At 39.8% G+C, this 18,198-nt stretch overlaps 1 protein-coding gene across 3 annotated transcripts in view; it reads left to right on the top strand.

The window, feature by feature from the left end:
* The window catches only part of CREBBP (CREB binding protein), a 169,084-nt gene that overhangs the window by 125,583 nt on the left and 25,303 nt on the right, over positions 1–18,198 (top strand). For all 3 annotated transcript variants that reach the window (XM_059692949.1, XM_059692948.1, XM_059692947.1), the window contains 5 exons: positions 418–597; positions 5,243–5,432; positions 9,561–9,679; positions 12,698–12,937; positions 13,670–13,758. In XM_059692949.1, coding sequence (XP_059548932.1) covers positions 418–597; positions 5,243–5,432; positions 9,561–9,679; positions 12,698–12,937; positions 13,670–13,758 — 818 coding nt within the window. The remainder of the gene's footprint in view (positions 1–417; positions 598–5,242; positions 5,433–9,560; positions 9,680–12,697; positions 12,938–13,669; positions 13,759–18,198) is intronic.

Below are 18,198 nucleotides of genomic sequence, written 5' to 3'. Positions count from 1 at the left end.
TTAATTTCCTTTCAATGTACATGAATCTGTGCACCAGGACACTAGTATATTTATAATTCAGTTTTCAATCATAAACATAAATGATCTTAGGTAGAAGGAATTAATTTCAAAATAGGGGGTTCTTTCTATGGCTTAGGTAGAAAGCTTGCAGAAAATTAATTTCATGTCAGCATGTAGAAAGCTCTGTTCTTCCATCTCTGTTTATTTAGCAAGAAATCAGTTGTGTTTCTGCCTGATGTTGTCTTCCTCTAGAACTATTTGAACTTTTGTTCTTCAGTTCTCTCAAATAGGGATGCTTATTAGGTTAGTATTGAGAAATGTTAACACAAAACTGTATATTGGGTGACCAGCAGCAGAGTTTTAAGATCATATATATTGTTTTGTTAACAGAGACAAATGATTTTGGTTTTTCTACAGCTTTCCCAGGCAGCAGCCAGCATTGAGAACAGGGTACCCACTCCATCTTCAGTGGCCAGTGCTGAAACCAACTCCCAGCAGCCAGGACCAGAAATACCAATGCTGGAAATGAAGACTGAGGTCAAGACCGAGGACACCGAGCCAGATGCCAGTGAATCCAAGGGGGAACCTGCGTCTGCGGTAGGTGCCAGGGATCCATCATGGATGTACCTGCTTTTTGTTTTTTTGGTGTGACTTTTTGTTTGTTTGTTTGTTTTGTGAATCCTCATTTGAGGATATTTTTTCCATTGAGGTTTTTATTTTTTATTTTATTTTTTTTTTTAGAGAGGTGGAAGGGAGGGGGAGAAACAAAGAGAAACATCTACGTGAGAGAGACATGTTGATTGGTTGCCTCCAGAGTGCTGCAACCCGGGCCGTGATCAAGCCTTATGTGCCCTTGACCAGAACCGCATCTGTGACCCTTCAGTCCATGGGCCAGTGCTCTAACCACTGAGCAACTGGCCAGGGCCTTGCTTTTTATTTTAATAACTTCTTTAATCTACTTGCTACTCAAACCCATAATCAAAAACAGATTGGTTATTTATTTTTAGATATAGGTATGGGTTTTTTTGTCTTGTTTTTTGTTGGGTTTTTTGCCAGAAATGAAGAGCACTAGCTTATATTTTACTTTTTTTTTTTTTTTTTTTTTAATACAAAGCATGGGGATGAGGGGAACAATGGAGGGATAAGGACACATATATACTAGTAATACCTTAATAAAGAAAAAAAACACACATGAACTAACAAAAAAAATGCAAAGCTTGGGAAAACACTTTTTTGGAAACTAGAGTTTTTCAAACAGAAATTATAAAAATAATCTTTTACAGATTTCCTTTTAAAGAGCCCTAGCCGGTTTAGCTCAGCGGATAGAGCATTGATCTGTGGACTGAAAGGTCCCAGGTTTGATTCTGATCAAGGGCACATTGCCCGGGTTGCGGGCTCGATCCCCAGTTGGGGGCATGCAGGAGGCAGCCGATAAATGATTCTTTCTCATCATTGATGTTTCTGTCTCTCCCTCTCCCTTCCTTTCTGAAATCAATAAAAATATTTTAAGTAAATAAATAAAGATACTGTGTATTCTTCCCCTCTTCATCCTCCTACTCCCTCCCTTTTGGCAACTGTCAGCTTATTCTCTATATCTGTGAGTCTGTTTGTGTTTTATTTTTTTATTTATTTCATTTTTTTAGATTCATGTATAAGTGAGATACTGTATTTATCCTTGTCTGGCTTATTTCTCTTAGCAAATAACCTATAGGTCTGTCCATGTTGTCAGAAATGGCAAGATATCATTCTTTTTTAGTGTGTGTGTGTGTGTGTGTGTGTGTGTGTGTGTGTGTGTGTGTATAAAACACATATTATATATATCACATCTTTATCTGTTTATCTGTTGATAGACATCTGGTTTACTTCCATATCTTAGTTCTTGTAAATAACTCTGCAGGGAACATACAGGGGCATATACTTTTTCAAATTAGTGTTTATAATTTCTTCAAATAAATACCCAGAAGTGGAATTGCTGTATCATACTGTTTTGATTATTGTAGCTTTGTAGTATAGTTTGAGATTGGGGAGCGTAATACCTCCTACTTTGTTCTTTCTCAAGATTTCTTTGGCTATTAAGAGTCCTTTGTAGTTCCATATAAATTTTAGGATTAGTTCTAATGCTGAGAAGAATGCCATTGGTATTTTGATAGGGATTGCATAGGATCTGTATATTACTTTAGGTAGCAAGGACATTTTAACAATATTAATTCTTTCAGTCTATGAGCAAGGTATATCCTTCCATTTATTTGTATTGTTCAGTTACTTTCTTTGGTGTCTTACAGTTTTCAGAGTACAGGTCTTTCACCTCTTTGGGTAAATTTAATCCTAGATATTGGTGGTTAAAAGGAGACATATGTAATACTTTCAACAATAAATATTTTTTAAAAATTATTCCTAGATATTTAATACTTTTATTTTAACTTATAGATTTTTAGAGAGTGAGAAGGAGACAGAAACAGAAACATGGATTTTGTTGTTGTTCTGCTTATCTCTGCATTCATTGCTTGCTTCTTGTATGTGCCCTGACCAGGGATTGAATCCTCAACCTTGGTGTAATAGGACAATGCTCTAACCCCGTGGTCGGTAAACTGCGGCTCATGAGCCACATGCGGCTCTTTGGCCCCTTGAGTGTGGCTCTTCCTAAGCCTTAGGAGTACCCTAATTAAGTTAATAACAATGTACCTACTTATATAGTTTAAGTTTAAAAAATTTGACTCTCAAAAGAAATTTCAATTGTTGTACTGTTGATATTTGGCTCTGTTGACTAATAAGTTGGCCAACCACTGCTCTAACCAACAAAGCTATCTGGCCAGGGTGGTGTTTTATAATTTTAATGCTGTTGTAAATGAGATAGTTTTCTTAATATCTTCTTCTGATCATCATTTTAGTATATAGAATTCTGAAGAGATTTCTGCATATTTATTCTGTGTCCTACAACTTTACTGAAGTCATTTATTAGTTCTAACTGGGCCCAGTGCACGAATTTGTGCACCTTGAAAGGAACTGTGGGCCGCGAGGCTGCGGTGGGCACAGGGGTGGGTCTCAGTCCATCCTCCGAGCCCCCGCCCAGCCCCTCCCTCAGCAGCCCCTAGTCCCCTGCCTGCCAGCAGCCCCACTCCCACTGCCACCTCTCCCACGTACTGACTTGCACCCTCTGACGGCACAGAGCAATTGGGGCCGGCACCAGCAGCAGGTGTGAGGGCTAGCACCATCAGCAGGTGCGAGTGGCGGCTGTTGCCCCAATCGCCCCTCAAGAGCAGGGGGAGGTGGAGAAGCCCTGAGGGGAGATTGGGGCTGGCAGCAGCCGCTCACACCCGCTGACGCCGCCGAGTAATCAGGGCTGGTGCTGGGTGCCGGCAGCAGGTGCAAGCAGTGAGTCCAGCGCACCAGGCAGGACCACATGCGCGGGAGCAAATAATTTTCAGTAACCACCAGAGGCTTGCCCCAATGACAGTAACTGGCGCCCCACCTTGGTCTGGCACCCCCACTCACCTGCTCCACCATCCCCCCACGGCCAATGCCTACCATGTTCCACATGCCCCCGCGCCCCCCCATGGTCAGTGCACGTCATGGCTTGTTCATTTCCACCATTTGGTCTATTTGCATATTAGCCTTTTATTATATAGGATAGTTGAGTTTTACTTATTTTACAATTTGGATGCCTTTTATTTCTGTCTTGTCTGATTGCTGTAGCTAGGACTTCCCACATAATTTTGAATAGAAGACGTGGTAATGGGCATCCTTGTCTTGTTCCTGATCTTAGATGAAAATCCAGGACCAGATGGCATCTACCAAACATTCAAAGAAGAATTAAACCTATCCTTCTTAAACTTTTTTTTTTTTAATTGAAGAGGAAGGAACACTCCCAAACTCATTTTATGAAGCCAGCATTACCCTGATACCAAAAGCAGATAAAAAGACATTACAAAAACAGGAAATTACAGGCCAATATACTTGAATATAGATGCAAAAATTCTCAACAAAATTTTAGCCAGCCTGATTCAACAATACTTTAAAAGGACTATACACCATGATCAAGTGGGATTTATCCCAGGGATGGAAGGATGCTTCAACATTCGTTAATGTGATACATCACAGTGACAAAATAAAGGATAAAAACCATATGATCATCTCAGTAGTTCAGAAAAGGCATTTGACAAAATTTAACATCCTTTTATGATATAAACTCTTCAATAAAGTAAATTTAGAAGGAATATCTCAACATTATAAAGACAATATATGACAAGCCCACAACTAATAAACTTAGTGGTAAAAAGGTTTGTATTTTAAATGTTTGAATCATTCAGCAACTTTTTCATTGCCATTCTTTATTCATTTATAGTCCACAGAGTTACATACACAAGGGGTTTATTTGTTTACTAATTAAACTGTGGCAGAAGTTGAAAACTAGCAGACTGTGAGCTGAATCCAATCTATATAAAGTTTTGTTTGGCTCACACAATATTTTTAAAAGTGGGAAATTATAAATTAAAGTAGATTTTTGGATTTTCTTGAAAATGATAACTCTGTCAGTATTGTTCTTGAAGTCCTCTCTGGCAGCAGTCTGGATGGGAGCACCAGCATGGCCTTTAGAGGGGACATGGACGCTCCAGTTTGCCAGATCTCCACAACTTCCTGCTATCTCAACTTCATCTCCTTGTTGCATTCAGTTACTTTACTTGCCTGGCCTTCTGAGCAATTTGGTGTTTTGTTTTATTTTTTTAATATATTTTTATTGATTTTAGAAAGGAAGGGAGAGGGAGAGAGAGAGAAACATCAGTGATGAGACAGAATCACTGATCACCTGCCTCCTGCACGTCCCCACTGGGAATCAAGCCTGCACCCCAGGCATGTGGCCTAACCAGGAACCAAACTGTTGATGCTCAACCACTGAGTCACGCTGGCTGGGCTTTTGAACTCTGCCCCAATTTTCCGAGAAAAATCTATATGTAAAACTACTGAGCGGGTGATGGTAGATATGTATATATGCAATATTTTAAGTACTGCAGCATATAAAATTTTAAAATTAGTACATAATTGTACTGGTACTATCTTACAGCAACTCAACTGACACCAAATGCTCTATTCCTTCTTGTGCAAGAGAAAGGAATGATAAATGCATCTGTGACCAGGAGAAGGTTTTAACAAACCCATAGATTTTTAAGGGCTTTCCAGTAACTCTGAGTTAGAATAAAGGTTTTTGATACCTATGTATCATTATTTATAATTTTATTTTTTCAAGATGATGGAGGAAGATCTACAAGGATCTTCTCAAGTTAAAGAAGAATCAGACACAACAGAGCAGAAATCAGAACCAATGGAAGTGGATGAAAAGAAGCCGGAAGTAAAAGTAGAAGCTAAAGAGGAAGAAGAGAGCACAGCTAATGGTGCCACTTCCCAGTCAGCATCTCCTTCGCAGCCACGGAAAAAAAGTAAGTTGTGTTTTCTTGAACTTACTGAACTGTGCTGCTTTGCCATTGTGTTGTGATTCTACATTATGGATTAAAAGCTAAAGCAGAAATAGAATTTCACCTCCCCTTTTATCTGTTTTGCCTGCATTTCTCCAAGTTGAAGTAATGACACTAAGCTGGACTCCTCCCTAAGAATCCACAGGTTCATGGCATAATAAGAAACAAGCCTTGGCTCCAGGGGGCAGTTCAGGGGTGCACAGCTGTCTTCTGAGATGTCCTGGCTGTGGGACCGGAGTTCAAATTGCATCTGAGTCCTTGAGCAGGCCAAGGATCTTGGGCTTCACTCGGCAAGGCATGAACAACCACTGACGGATTCAAGCAGGAAAATGACCGAAAGCCATGGTATTGGGGAAAATATCACCATGGCAGCACACATGTAGGAACCTGTAGGTTTTTGCTGCTACAGATAAGTGCCCAAAGTAACAAGTGGGTGGAGTGGGACCCAGTGACCTAGTGCAGTAGGAGTGGGTAGGGGCAAATTAGTGAAGATACTTGGGTTCTGAGCTGTGTCGGGTGAGCCAGCCTCACAATGGATGTGATTTTTATTTTATTTTTTTGTGTGATTTTTAAAAATCACTTTGAGAGGTGTCTAAAAAGTAAAGAAGGTAGCAGGGTGTCAGAAAATTGTCAGGTGACCCTTGGAAATGTGAGGACAGGGCTCAGAAGTTCAGGCCTGCAGGTGCTACATTTGGGAAAGATGGTAGAGAAATGTTAGCATCTATTGATGTACAGTTTTGCTGCTAGAAGGGACCCTGGAGATTATGGAGTACAGCAGTTCTCAAATTTTTGGTCTTAGACATCTCTGTACTCTAAAAATTGAGGACCCCAATGAGTTTTTGTCTGTATGGATTATCTATTGCTATCTACTCTATTAGAAATTAACACTGTTGGCTCAGTTTGGAATTTTGAAAATATTTAGTTCATTTTAAAAAAACCTATTACATAACACCCATAAATAATACATTTTATGAAAAGCAATAATTAGTATAATGCCATTGTTTTTTACAATTTTGGGGGGCTGAAAGACAAAAGTGAACAAAGCTGCATTCTCATGTCTGCCCCTGCTTGTACTTTGTTGTATTACATTGTTTGGTTGAAGTACATGAGGTCCCATTCCAGATAGATAGTTGATAAAGGGAAGAATAACAGCCTTTTTAAAGAATTGTGATTTTCTTTTTTGATACTGCTACAACACTCAACAAGTCAAAGTTTCTTAAAGATTAGTTGTAGTGTGAAATATGAATCCTTAGCACTGAATTTTTCAAACTCTGACATTAGAGTTCATTTGTCTGTTTTGTGCTTTGAATTGATCCTTTGCCCTTTCATGATTTTCTTTATAACATGATCCTTTGGTCATCTAGAAATTTGGTTCACTGAATTATGCATATCTTCCTAATGTTAGCATACTTCACTGTACAATAATTTTTTAAATCACATTCATTAACATCACTATGAATCTCCTCAAAAAAGTTTTGTACATTTCAAGCAGATATCAAGCTCATGTGGTAGATACAAATTTTTCCAAATTCTACTTTTTTATGAGAGTCCAGATTTTATCTTTGGCAAAAAAATACAATCAGTTGTCCTTGAAATAACTCCCACTTTGCTCATTTTTGAGAAAATGTCTGCCACATACACACTTGTGAATAACTGTAGCTTGTCTATCAATCATTCCAGTTTTATGTGTTTCATTAAAAAAAGAAGCAGTGACTTCAGCTCTCAATACTCGTACAAGTGCTTTCTCTCAAGACAAGCACTGCATGCAGTAGAAGTGCCTTATACCAACTTCCCGTTTGTTTGTTTTTCATATAGGATAAAAGATGTGTAGCCAAGGCTTGAGGTTTAACGAAAGTAATAATTTTAACTGCTTCAGCAAGAATATTCTTAAGTGCAGCTGGCATTTTCCCATGTGTGCACAGTGGCAGCAAAGATCATAGTGACTACTAAGTCAGGTTTGGTGAGGTTGCTGCCATGCTAGAAATTTTACTCCCCCCTGTTAGTGCCCCATCTGTGTGAAGGTTAACATGACATAAAAGGCAAATAACAACTTAGTGTTATTATGAAAGTTGTTTTATATTACATAAATAAATTTGATTTCACAGACCCCTAGAAAGGCCTAAAACAGTGCTGGAACTTTCTCTGCTCTCCATTACGATGTTCACCAGCCAAATGCAGCTCTTGAGTACTTAAGAAGTGACAAGTGTGACTAAAGAATTGAATTTCAAATTTTATTTAATATTAATTCATTTAGCTTTAAGTAGCCACATGTGGCTGGCAGCTCCCATATTAGCACAGTGCTCTTCATGGTACCCATGGTCCATGCTTCGAGGATTACTGATGTGGTACACCCTGCTGACTGTATGGAAAAAGCACACCATACTCTAGTAGCAGAGAACTTATTTCAAATAAAGACACTAATTTGAAAATACTTTTCCTCTGCTTAAGTGGTAAACAAATGTGTGGTGAAGGCAGCTGTATACCACAATCAGCTTTATGTAAGCCATGTCATTCTGTTACCTTTAGGGAAATGAGGTCTGGAGCAGGGTCAGCAAACTTTTCCTGTAAAGAGCCAGGCAATAAATATTTTAGGTTTTGTGTGTCATAAGGTCTCTGTTGCAGCTACGCAGCTAGTTTGTAGGATACAAATGTTTGATGAGACAACATCTCAGCAAATCACACTTGTGTTCTAATAAATTTTTAATTTGGAGACTACAGTTTGATGTTGTAAATTTTTACGTATCAGGAAATATTTTTCTTTTTCTTCCCCAACCATTAAAAACAAAAATTATTCTTAGCTCACAGACCTTCAGATTTGGCCAATGGGTCAGAGTTTGCTGACCTCTAGTTTAGAAGAATGGGAAAAACCTCTTGATTAACTTAAGAACTACTCTCTTAGAAAGTTATTAAAAGAAAACAGAATAGAAGAAAGGAGTTCGCTGAGAGCAGGATGCCATGTTTCCAATGGGAATGTTCGCTGGAGAGCGCTGAGCTGGGATAATCCATATGCTCGCTGATCTCCAGCAGCTGTCCCAGGTCTAAAGCAGCCAGGTTTTCCTTTTCCACAGGAGGTCAGTCAGGACACATGGGCAGTCCCTTTCTCTGATGGCAATAAACTTCGGGAAACTTCTCAGAGCCATGATTTTCATCTCTCAGTATACTCGATGTATGCCACTTCCCAACTAGGACTTTATATGTTTATGGTATTGTTAATCTGATTTTTAAATTAGAGTTTACCACATGTCAGTTCTAGAAAGTCTTTTTAAAATATTAAAAAAAGAGAGAGAGAGAAAATATATTATCACTTATAACCCAAGTCATCAGAACTCCTCTGACGTATTTGCCTCTTATTGGTCAGTTTTCTATGCATAGGATGTGTGTGAGCAAGGTGGGGTTGTAACACACTCACTGCTGCCTGACCTGCTGCTTGACTTCAAAGGCTATTGTGCACATTTCTCCATGTCACTAGAACTCATTTGGGTTTCATGTGAATGTATCATCTTGAATGTATCTGGCAGCCACTGTTTGTCCTTGGATTGGGACAACAGAAAATATAGCAGGAAATGCAATAGCTGAGAAGTTGGAGAAATGGGCATTGGTAAATGTGGGAGGGAAGTATAGAATTTGGGGGGAAAATTCTTATTTTTATAGCTCTGTTACTGTGTATATTTGTGAGGTTGTTATACAAAACCATTTGTCTCAGGTGGTCTGAGTTTACTTTCAGGCAAAAAGGTCCCTTCCACCGTTTGATCAATGAAGCAGAATTGGGAGTGAGCTTCATTTTCTGTTCCAACAGTTTTAATGTTGAAATTTCTCACTGAAGAGAAAACTTAGTATGGTATTATGCCTCATGACATGTATACAGTTTTTGGAAACCCCAATATTATTATTATTTCAGAAACCCTGGATTTGTAGCTTTAGAATTTAGAATGTCTGTGGACTCTGCTGAATGAGAGCCCTAGTAAGCTTCAACTAGGAGGGAGATGACTCAGACCTTCTCAGAAACGGCCAGGCTTTCATTTGAAGTGTCATAAAGGAGGGGTTTGGGTGCCTTGTAAATAGTGTTATTTTTCTTATGCTTTCCAACTACAGTCTTTAAGCCGGAGGAATTGCGCCAGGCTCTTATGCCAACCCTAGAAGCACTATATCGACAGGATCCAGAGTCCTTACCTTTTCGCCAGCCTGTAGATCCCCAGCTCCTTGGAATTCCTGTAAGTTCATATTGTAAAAATATAATTTTACCAGTGTAACTCATGATTATCCATGTTTTATTTCTTAAAATTGGGTAAAATAACCACCTTGTTTTGTAGATTTTTCTCAAAATATTAAAAAAAGTTTGCTGCCAAAACAGTAATGCACCTTCTTACTAAAATGTGTTTCCCACCTGTTTTGTGAAGCCACAGGGTCCATGGAAAGGTTAGGGTGTGTGAGAGGGGACTGTGCACTGGGAGCACCACCCACTTGCTCAGGTTCACAGCCTCTGGCGACTCACTTTATATTTGGGGTTTTATGTAAGACTTTGTCTAAAAAATGAACTTAAAGAATTGGTGAACATCCTATATAATAAAAGGCTAATGTGCAAATCAACCGAACAGTGGAACAACTGGTTGCTATGATGTGCACTGACCACCAGGGGGCAGATGCTCAATGCAGGAGCTGCCCCCTGGTGGTCAGTGCACTCCCACAGAGGGAGCACTGCTCAGTCAGAAGCCCTGAGCTCCGCTCATGGCTGGCAAGCACAGTGGCGGTGGCAGGAGCCTCTCCTGCCTCTGCGGTAGTGCTAAGGATGTCTGCTCCCTGGGCCTAAGTTGTCAATCAGACATCCCCTAGGGCAGCCGTGGGCAAACTACGGCCCGCGGGCCGAATCCGGCCTGTTTGAAATGAATAGAACTAAAAAAAAAAAAAAAAAAAAGGACCGTACCCTTTTATGTAATGATGTTTACTTTGAATTTATATTAGTTCACCCAAACACTCCATCCATGCTTTTGTTCCGGCCTCCGGTCCAGTTTAAGAACCCATTGTGGCCCTTGAGTCAAAAAATTTGCCCACCCCTGCCCTAGGGCTTCCGGACTGTGAGAGGGTGCAGGCCAGGCTTAGAGAACCACCCCCCAAGTGCATGAATTTTGTGCACCAGGTCTCTAGTCAATTATAAAACACATGGGCTTCTCACTTTGATATCCCATGGCAGAGGCCATGGTGACCCAACAGATCCTTTATATAAATATATACACACACTAGGGGCCCGGTGCACGAAATTCGTGCACTGGGTGTGTGTGTGGGGGGAGTGTCCCTCAGCCCAGCCTGCCCCCTCTCACATACTGGGAGCCCTCAGGCGTTGACCCCAGCCCAGGCCTGACACTTCTGACAGAGGCATCAGGCCTGGGCTGGGGGCAGAACCAGTGATGGGGGGAAATGAGGGTCCCCTGCTGGGCGGGAGAACGGGTTGGGGGCGAGTCGCCCTGCCGGCCCGCGTGATCGGGTCCCGGGTGACCACCGGCACTCCCGCCCCCAACCCGCTCTCCCGGGTTGAGGGCGTGAGTGCAGGCAGACGCCGCAGCCGCCCCGCCAGCTCGCGTCCCGGTTTGCCGGCCGGATCGGGTCCCGGGCAACCGCTGGCACTCACACCCCCAACCCACTCTCGCGGGTTGGCAGCGTGAGTTCGGGCAGACGCTGCAGCCACCCTGCCGGCCCCGCGTGATCGGGTCCCGGGCGACCGCCACAGCCGCCCCGCCAGCTCACGTCCGGGTTTGCCGGCCGGATCGGGTCCCGGGCGACCGCTGCAGCTGCCCCGCAGGCCCGTGTGACCGGGTCCCAGGCGACCACCGGCACTCACGCCCTCAACCCGCGCAGCCGCCCCGCCGGCTCGCGTCCGGGTTTGCCGGCCGGATCGGGTCCCGGGCGACCGTTGGCACTCACGCCCCCTACCCGCTCTCGCGGGTTGGTGGCGTGAGTGCGGGCGGACGCCGCAGCCGCCTCTCTGGCCCGCGCCCGGATCTACCGGCGGGATCAGGTCTCGGGCGACTGCTGGCACTCACACCCCCAACCCGCTCTCTGATGGCGCTGTACCATCCTGCCTGCAATATGCAAATTAGCCGCCATCTTTTCTGGCGGTTAACTGCCAATCTTAGTTGGCAGTTAATTTGCATATCTCACTGATTAGCCAATGAAAAAGGTATCCGTCGTACGCCAATTACCATTTTTCTCTTTTATTAGTATAGGATATTTGATTTTTTTACAGAGAAGAAGGGAGAGAGATAGTTTGAAACGTCAATGAGAGAGACATCGATCAGCTGCCTCTTGCACATCCCCTACTGGGGATGTGCCCGCAACCAAGGTACATGCCCTTGATCGGAATCGAACCTGGGACCCTTCAGTCCACAGGCTGACGCTCTATCCACCGAGCCAAGCCAGCTCGGGCCCAACAGATTCTTTTAAGCAGTGTTACTATTTTTGTTTTCAGTTTTCATGTTTATCTTGGAATGTCATTTTGCTTGGTAAGACCAAGAGTGAATCTGTAGAAAAACATATTGTCTGATAAATTTGCTTACCATTGTAATTCTTATTTTTAAAATTTTAAACAGAACTTCTTTTTTTTTTGATCCTCACCTGAGCACATTTTTTTGTTTGTTTGTTTTAAATATAGGTTTTATTGATTTTTTTTTACAGAGTAAGGGAGAGGGATAGAGAGTTTGAAACATCAATGAGAGAGACATCGATTCAGCTGCCTCTTGCACATCCCCTACTGGGGATGTGCCCACAATCAAGGTACATGCCCTTGACCGGAATCGAACCTGGGACCCTTCAGTCCACAGGCCGACACTATCCACTGAGCCAAACTGGTTAGGGCCTGAGGACATGTTTTTATTGATTCTTAGGGAGAGAGAAATATCAATCAGTTGCCTCCTGGGGATCGAACCCTTAACCTTTTAGTGTATGGGATGATGCTCCAGTCAACTGAGCCACCGGCCAGGGCTAAACAGCATCTTTTAGTAAACAGTTCTTTTAAAATTTTTTTTCTTTAACTTTGCCTTTGAAGGAATTTGATCACATTTGAAAATGTTAATTTTAGATAGTAAAATCAGAGGAAGATCAGAGGTTATTTTATTTTCAGTTCTCATTTCTTCATGTTGGAAACAGAAGTTGTTCTGGTACTTTCTATTTTATTTTAAGATAAGGCTGGCATTTGGAATTTGGGGTATCTACTAGATTAAGACCATTTTGTCTTTAAGGATTACTTTGACATTGTGAAGAATCCCATGGACCTTTCCACCATCAAGCGAAAGTTAGACACAGGGCAGTACCAAGAACCCTGGCAGTACGTGGATGATGTCTGGCTGATGTTCAACAATGCCTGGCTCTACAATCGCAAGACATCTCGGGTCTATAAGTTTTGCAGTAAACTGGCAGAGGTCTTTGAACAAGAAATTGACCCTGTTATGCAGTCCCTTGGATATTGTTGTGGACGCAAGGTACAGTTTAAACTGTTTCTGGACAATGAACTTTCCCAGTTAGTCCAACACTATAATGATATGGTAGACTCAACATTTTGGCCACACATGTGTGCTGGGAAGTTACCCAGATGTAGTAAAACAATTGATTACTCAGAGCAATATAATGGATGATCAAAGCTAGAGGTGCTTTTTGGGGGAAGGCCTTGGGTTAAGCATTTCTGGCTGCCCCTGTGTGCATTCAGTATCGATAACATATGTCTTCTTTTTTATTATTTATTAATTTTAGAGAGACAAAGGGGGAGAGAGGCATTGATTTGTTATTCCAATGCACTCATTGATTGATTTTTTTAAAAATATATTTTATTGATTTTTTACAGAGAGGAAGGGAGAGAGATAGATAGAAACATCGATGGGAGAGAAACATTGATCAGCTGCCTCCTGCACGCCCCCTACTGGGGATCAAGGTACATGCCCTTGACTAGAATCGAACCTGGGACCTTTCAATCCGCAGGCTGATGCGGTATCCACTGAACCAAACCAGCTAGGGCGATATATATATGTCTCTTAAACACTAATTATTTTACATTGTATCAAAAAATATCTTTAAATAGCTGTGAAAATTGTTAGGAAACTATCCAGTGTACTAACAGAAGTAATTTACTAGTTGAATCTGACCCTCCATAGTTGACTAGAACTTTGCATGACAATAAATAGGTTATATTTTTAGTATTTTCTCCTTTGTTTTTGCAGTATGAGTTTTCCCCACAGACTTTGTGCTGCTATGGGAAGCAACTGTGTACAATTCCTCGAGATGCAGCCTACTACAGCTATCAGAATAGGTAAGCATTGAGCAGCTTCCTGATCTACAGAACAAAGGTCTTAGGGCAAGGCATGTTTGTCTGTTTATAGCCCAGATACATTATCTTTCCTGAAGTTCCAATGAAAGGGGCCACAATTTCAGTATTTCTTGGTCACTCAGATAGATTCACAGTCTCTTAATTTTAAGGAATGCTTTTATAGTATAAAAACTTGATCTCACAGTTGCTTGCTGCACTACCTGGATCAGGTACATTCTTTCTTGAGTCATGGTCCAGATCAGTGATGGCGAACCTTTTGAGCTTGGCGTGTCAACATTTTGAAAAACCCTAACTTAACTCTGGTGCCGTGTCACATATAGAAATTTTTTTATATTTGCAACCATAGTAAAACAAAGATTTATATTTCTGATATTTATTTTACATATTTAAATGCCATTTAACAAAGAAAAATCAACCAAAAAAAATGAATTGGCGTGTCACCTCTGACACGCGTGTCATAGGTTCACCAACACTGATCTAGATTCTACAAAGTAACCATATAAGAAAGAGTCTGGAGTTGAGAATAACTCAAAGATTGACCTGCCTTTTTCAAGATACTAATAAAGTTGAAACATTGCTTTTACTATTCCTGTGTAAATATTTGTCTAGATAATTTGGCCTGGACAGTCTGATGGAAAGACTTGCATTAGTGCTAATTGATTGGAAAAAATAAAACCATAGACTTTTTGTTTTTAATTAGTTGCACAATACAGAATGAGATTTAGTGTTTTTATTGAGTTCAAGAAAAACTTTCCTATTAAAAGATGGTCATTTCAGGTTTTGAAAATTAAGCTATTTGCATTCATTGTTTTAAGTGGCCACATGTTGTTATTGCATGAGGGCATTATGTCTTGAAGCACAGGTTGTAAATCTTGGTCAGATTTAGTTACATCACCTCCATTTTATGACTTGGCAACTAGATTCTTTATGTGACCACAAAGAAGCATCATGCCTAATCTTCATCTTTAGTTTCAAATATTAAATGTCAACATTAGGACTTGTGATGTCTTAATTATTTTTATCTTATTTGCTTAGTAATCACTTATGTTCTAATATTTTGAAGAAGATACGTAGAGAGGTTTTTGTTATTTGTTTAGGGGTACATGCACAGACTTTGAATAATTTGGAATTTTGGGATTATTTTTCTTCCAATTTATGTTTTTAAATTATTTTAATTTTAAATATATATATATAACCATATTCAATATTATTAATGACTTTCATCAAAATTCTACTTTAAAAAACTTTTGACCTAAAAATGTTTCCAATAAAGGTTTCTAAGCCTTGCCTAGCTCACTTTTTGGAATTTAATTTCTATCTTAGCTTGCTCTTCTATCAATAGAAGTATTTTAAGACAAAGTTTGAAATGATACATAGCCCTTTTTTAATGGAATCTCTCCCATACAGACAAGTGTTATGGAAGTTCTGGTCCATCCATTTACAATCTTAGCTTAGTAATCTTCAGCACATCCCATAATGTATATATATATATCAAGCTTAACCTTCTTGTTTGTGATATGGGCACAGTAACACCTTCCCTGACGGTCTCAGTTGTCAGTCTCTAATGAAATAATGACTAGGAATTCACTTTGGAAATTGTTATATGCCAAGCAAAATAAAATTATGAAATTTTAAGAGAATAGGTTAAAATTAACTATATCCTGAAAAACACCCCTGCTGCTAGGTGCCAGTTTGGGTATAGAAGGAAGAAAAAGACAACAGATTGCTTGCTACCGTCTCTGAAGTTTTGGGACCTTTTCATTATTGGTTTCATTGTGCCTGAGTCCTTTGAGACCCTATCTTTGCTAATTTGCACAGATTTTGGCCATATTTAAGTTGAGAGCAAATAAGTTCATAATTTGATAGCATCAGGGTACACTGCTTACCCACTGAAAGAGGTTATTGATGGAGTGAGTGCAAACAGGACTGTTTTGAAAGTTTTGAAATGTCCAATTGTATTTCTATGTAAGTGTAGGAATACTACTTCTCAGCTTAATCTCATAAGATGTTCTTTCTAGAATAATGACCTTAAAGAGGTTAACATGTAATTCTAAGAAAGCAGTGGCCTAATTCTGTGTTGGACATTTTAACTGCTTACATTTTTACTCTCAACTTTGACTATGAGCACTGTGCTGTTTTTATGAATTACTGTTTTGACACTTAAAAATTGTTTGGGCACTAAAACAATAGAAAATCCTAGAGACCATTTAAACAAGTGAAACTAATATATAAACTAGAGTGTGGTTACATTTCACCTGTTTCCATACTTTAAAAATTTGAAAGAAACTCATGTTGGGGAAACTGTTCTATAGATTTTCCAATTATTACCTATAGGTAAGATAGATATTATCTATAGATATCCCAGTTACTTGTATATATTGATATGGTACTTAAAACAATCTGCATTTGAAAATTTACTCCATACATTTAATTATCCTTACAGATAAACTGTACAGTTACATTGTGCTAATGTTAGGTACCCAGATGTACATCATCATTAGATTATGTGAAGTATTTCTCCTTTATAATTCCATGTTCATCAAACTGCTTCCTTCACACAAGGCAGAATGTCAGCTAGGCTGTTACAATGAAAAGTGAATTTCTGAATCGTTTTATATTTCCGGGTGAATAAAGTTTGGACTAGATAAGATATTTTCACCCGCCGATTGCCAGGTGGTTGTATCTGATTTGACTAGATGGGTGCCTATGCTCCCTTCTGTGGGCTGTGGGCATTTCTCAGAGAGTATTAGATTGAGTCCCTGGGCCCCTCCATCTCTCCTCTAAAACTTCAACAGGTTTGATTCTCCGACATCCCTGGCATTGCTTTGGGACAGGCACTAGCGTGAGTTAATTCTGTCTCTCCCAGTTACTGATCCTTAAAATTTTTCAGGGATGATAGTTAGTTACTCATAGAGCATAGGTTTCTGCAGCCACTTAGCCATCAATGATTTGTCTCAGGCCATTTTCCTTCGTTGGAAAATAATGGGTTTATGATTCTTGTTTCCTGAATGTTGCTGGACTTGATGTCCTGCTTGAACAAAAGCTAAGAATTTGTCCAGGGTTTAAAATCATTTATGCTCACATGTAATTATTGCGGCAATTTCATTTCAAAATGTGTTCAAAGTTATCTTCTCGCTAGTCCACAAGGGCTGTGTGTTAATCGTAAAATGAATTGGAACACTCAATTTCTAGTTTTATTTTCAAAAGGGAAATATTTTGCATGGAGGGGATATCTTTTTTGCCTATTGTAATGGTTGCCACTGAGTTGGTTTATAGTTTCTGTACTTTCATTCTTTCCGCCAAGTGATGATCATGTCCTCCTGCACATAAAAATTCTTTCACTACATGATTTCAAGGCTCCATAGGAATATTAACAAAATAGTCAGTAGCCAGAATATTGTTGAAGTTCATTCAGGAAAAAATATATATATATATATAATATACAGGTATGGGCAAAAGTAGGTTAAATGACCAGCCATCGTTACCTAAAAAATAAATCATAGGTGAGGATACGAAATAATAATAAGACAAATAATACAATAATTAATAAATACATATACAATAATAAACATTGTGTATTGTGTGCTTACAACTGTAGACCTACTTTTGCCCACCCCTGTATATATTTTAAAACAGCAATATTAATCTGTTTCTGGTCAGAGTTTTAATCTTGGCAGAATTCATTAATTGACTTAGTCCTAAATAAACAGGTCCCAGCAAGAATCTTTCATTAATCCAGTTGTTACCCACAGGGAATCTGTCATGTTCCTCATCAACATACTGAAAAATTGTGTAATCTTGGAGTGTGTGCATGCTCTCAAGTTTTATGCCTTTAATTTACTATATGTATTTAGCCAGTGAAACATAGCAGACAAAATGTCAATGTATTTAATTTAGGTTAGAATTAGAACTTGTGGAGGACCTATTTTAGTAATGAAGACAAACTGGCCAGGTGGTGTCTAACTCTCAGTTGTTTGTAGCTGTGTGTGTGTGTGCGCGCGCGCGCGCGTGTGAAACTGCAAGCCACTGCATCTCCTTCTGTACTCTTGGTTCAGTGTGGCACTCCAACTCTCGTCATAGTGTCTTTAACACTAATCCTCTTGGCATCTTGTAGACATAGTTTTGAGCACTAAAACCGCATTTTATTGTGCTGCTGTTGCTACCCTATGCTCATCCTTTTTGCTTGTATAAGTCACATTCATTCAGCTTGTTGTTGTTTTTATTACAGTATTGTGTGCCCATCTTGTTTTAAGCAGCATCAGCCTGCATTTTTGTTGATTTCTCATTCATGTCCTTTCCAAACATTTAATAGTTTTTATTTTAATTATTCTTATTTGATAGCTTGAGCTGAGCTCTGTATTATCTTACAAGAAATTGGGGTTATGGATAATTTCTCAAATGCAGATTGTGCTTTAAAGATTT

Source organism: Myotis daubentonii, chromosome 4 (genome assembly GCF_963259705.1).
Source record: "Myotis daubentonii chromosome 4, mMyoDau2.1, whole genome shotgun sequence".
In the NCBI taxonomy this organism is placed as follows: Eukaryota; Metazoa; Chordata; class Mammalia; order Chiroptera; family Vespertilionidae; genus Myotis; species Myotis daubentonii.
The sequence above is the reverse complement of the archived record's forward strand: the minus strand, read 5'-3'. Positions and strand labels throughout refer to the sequence as shown.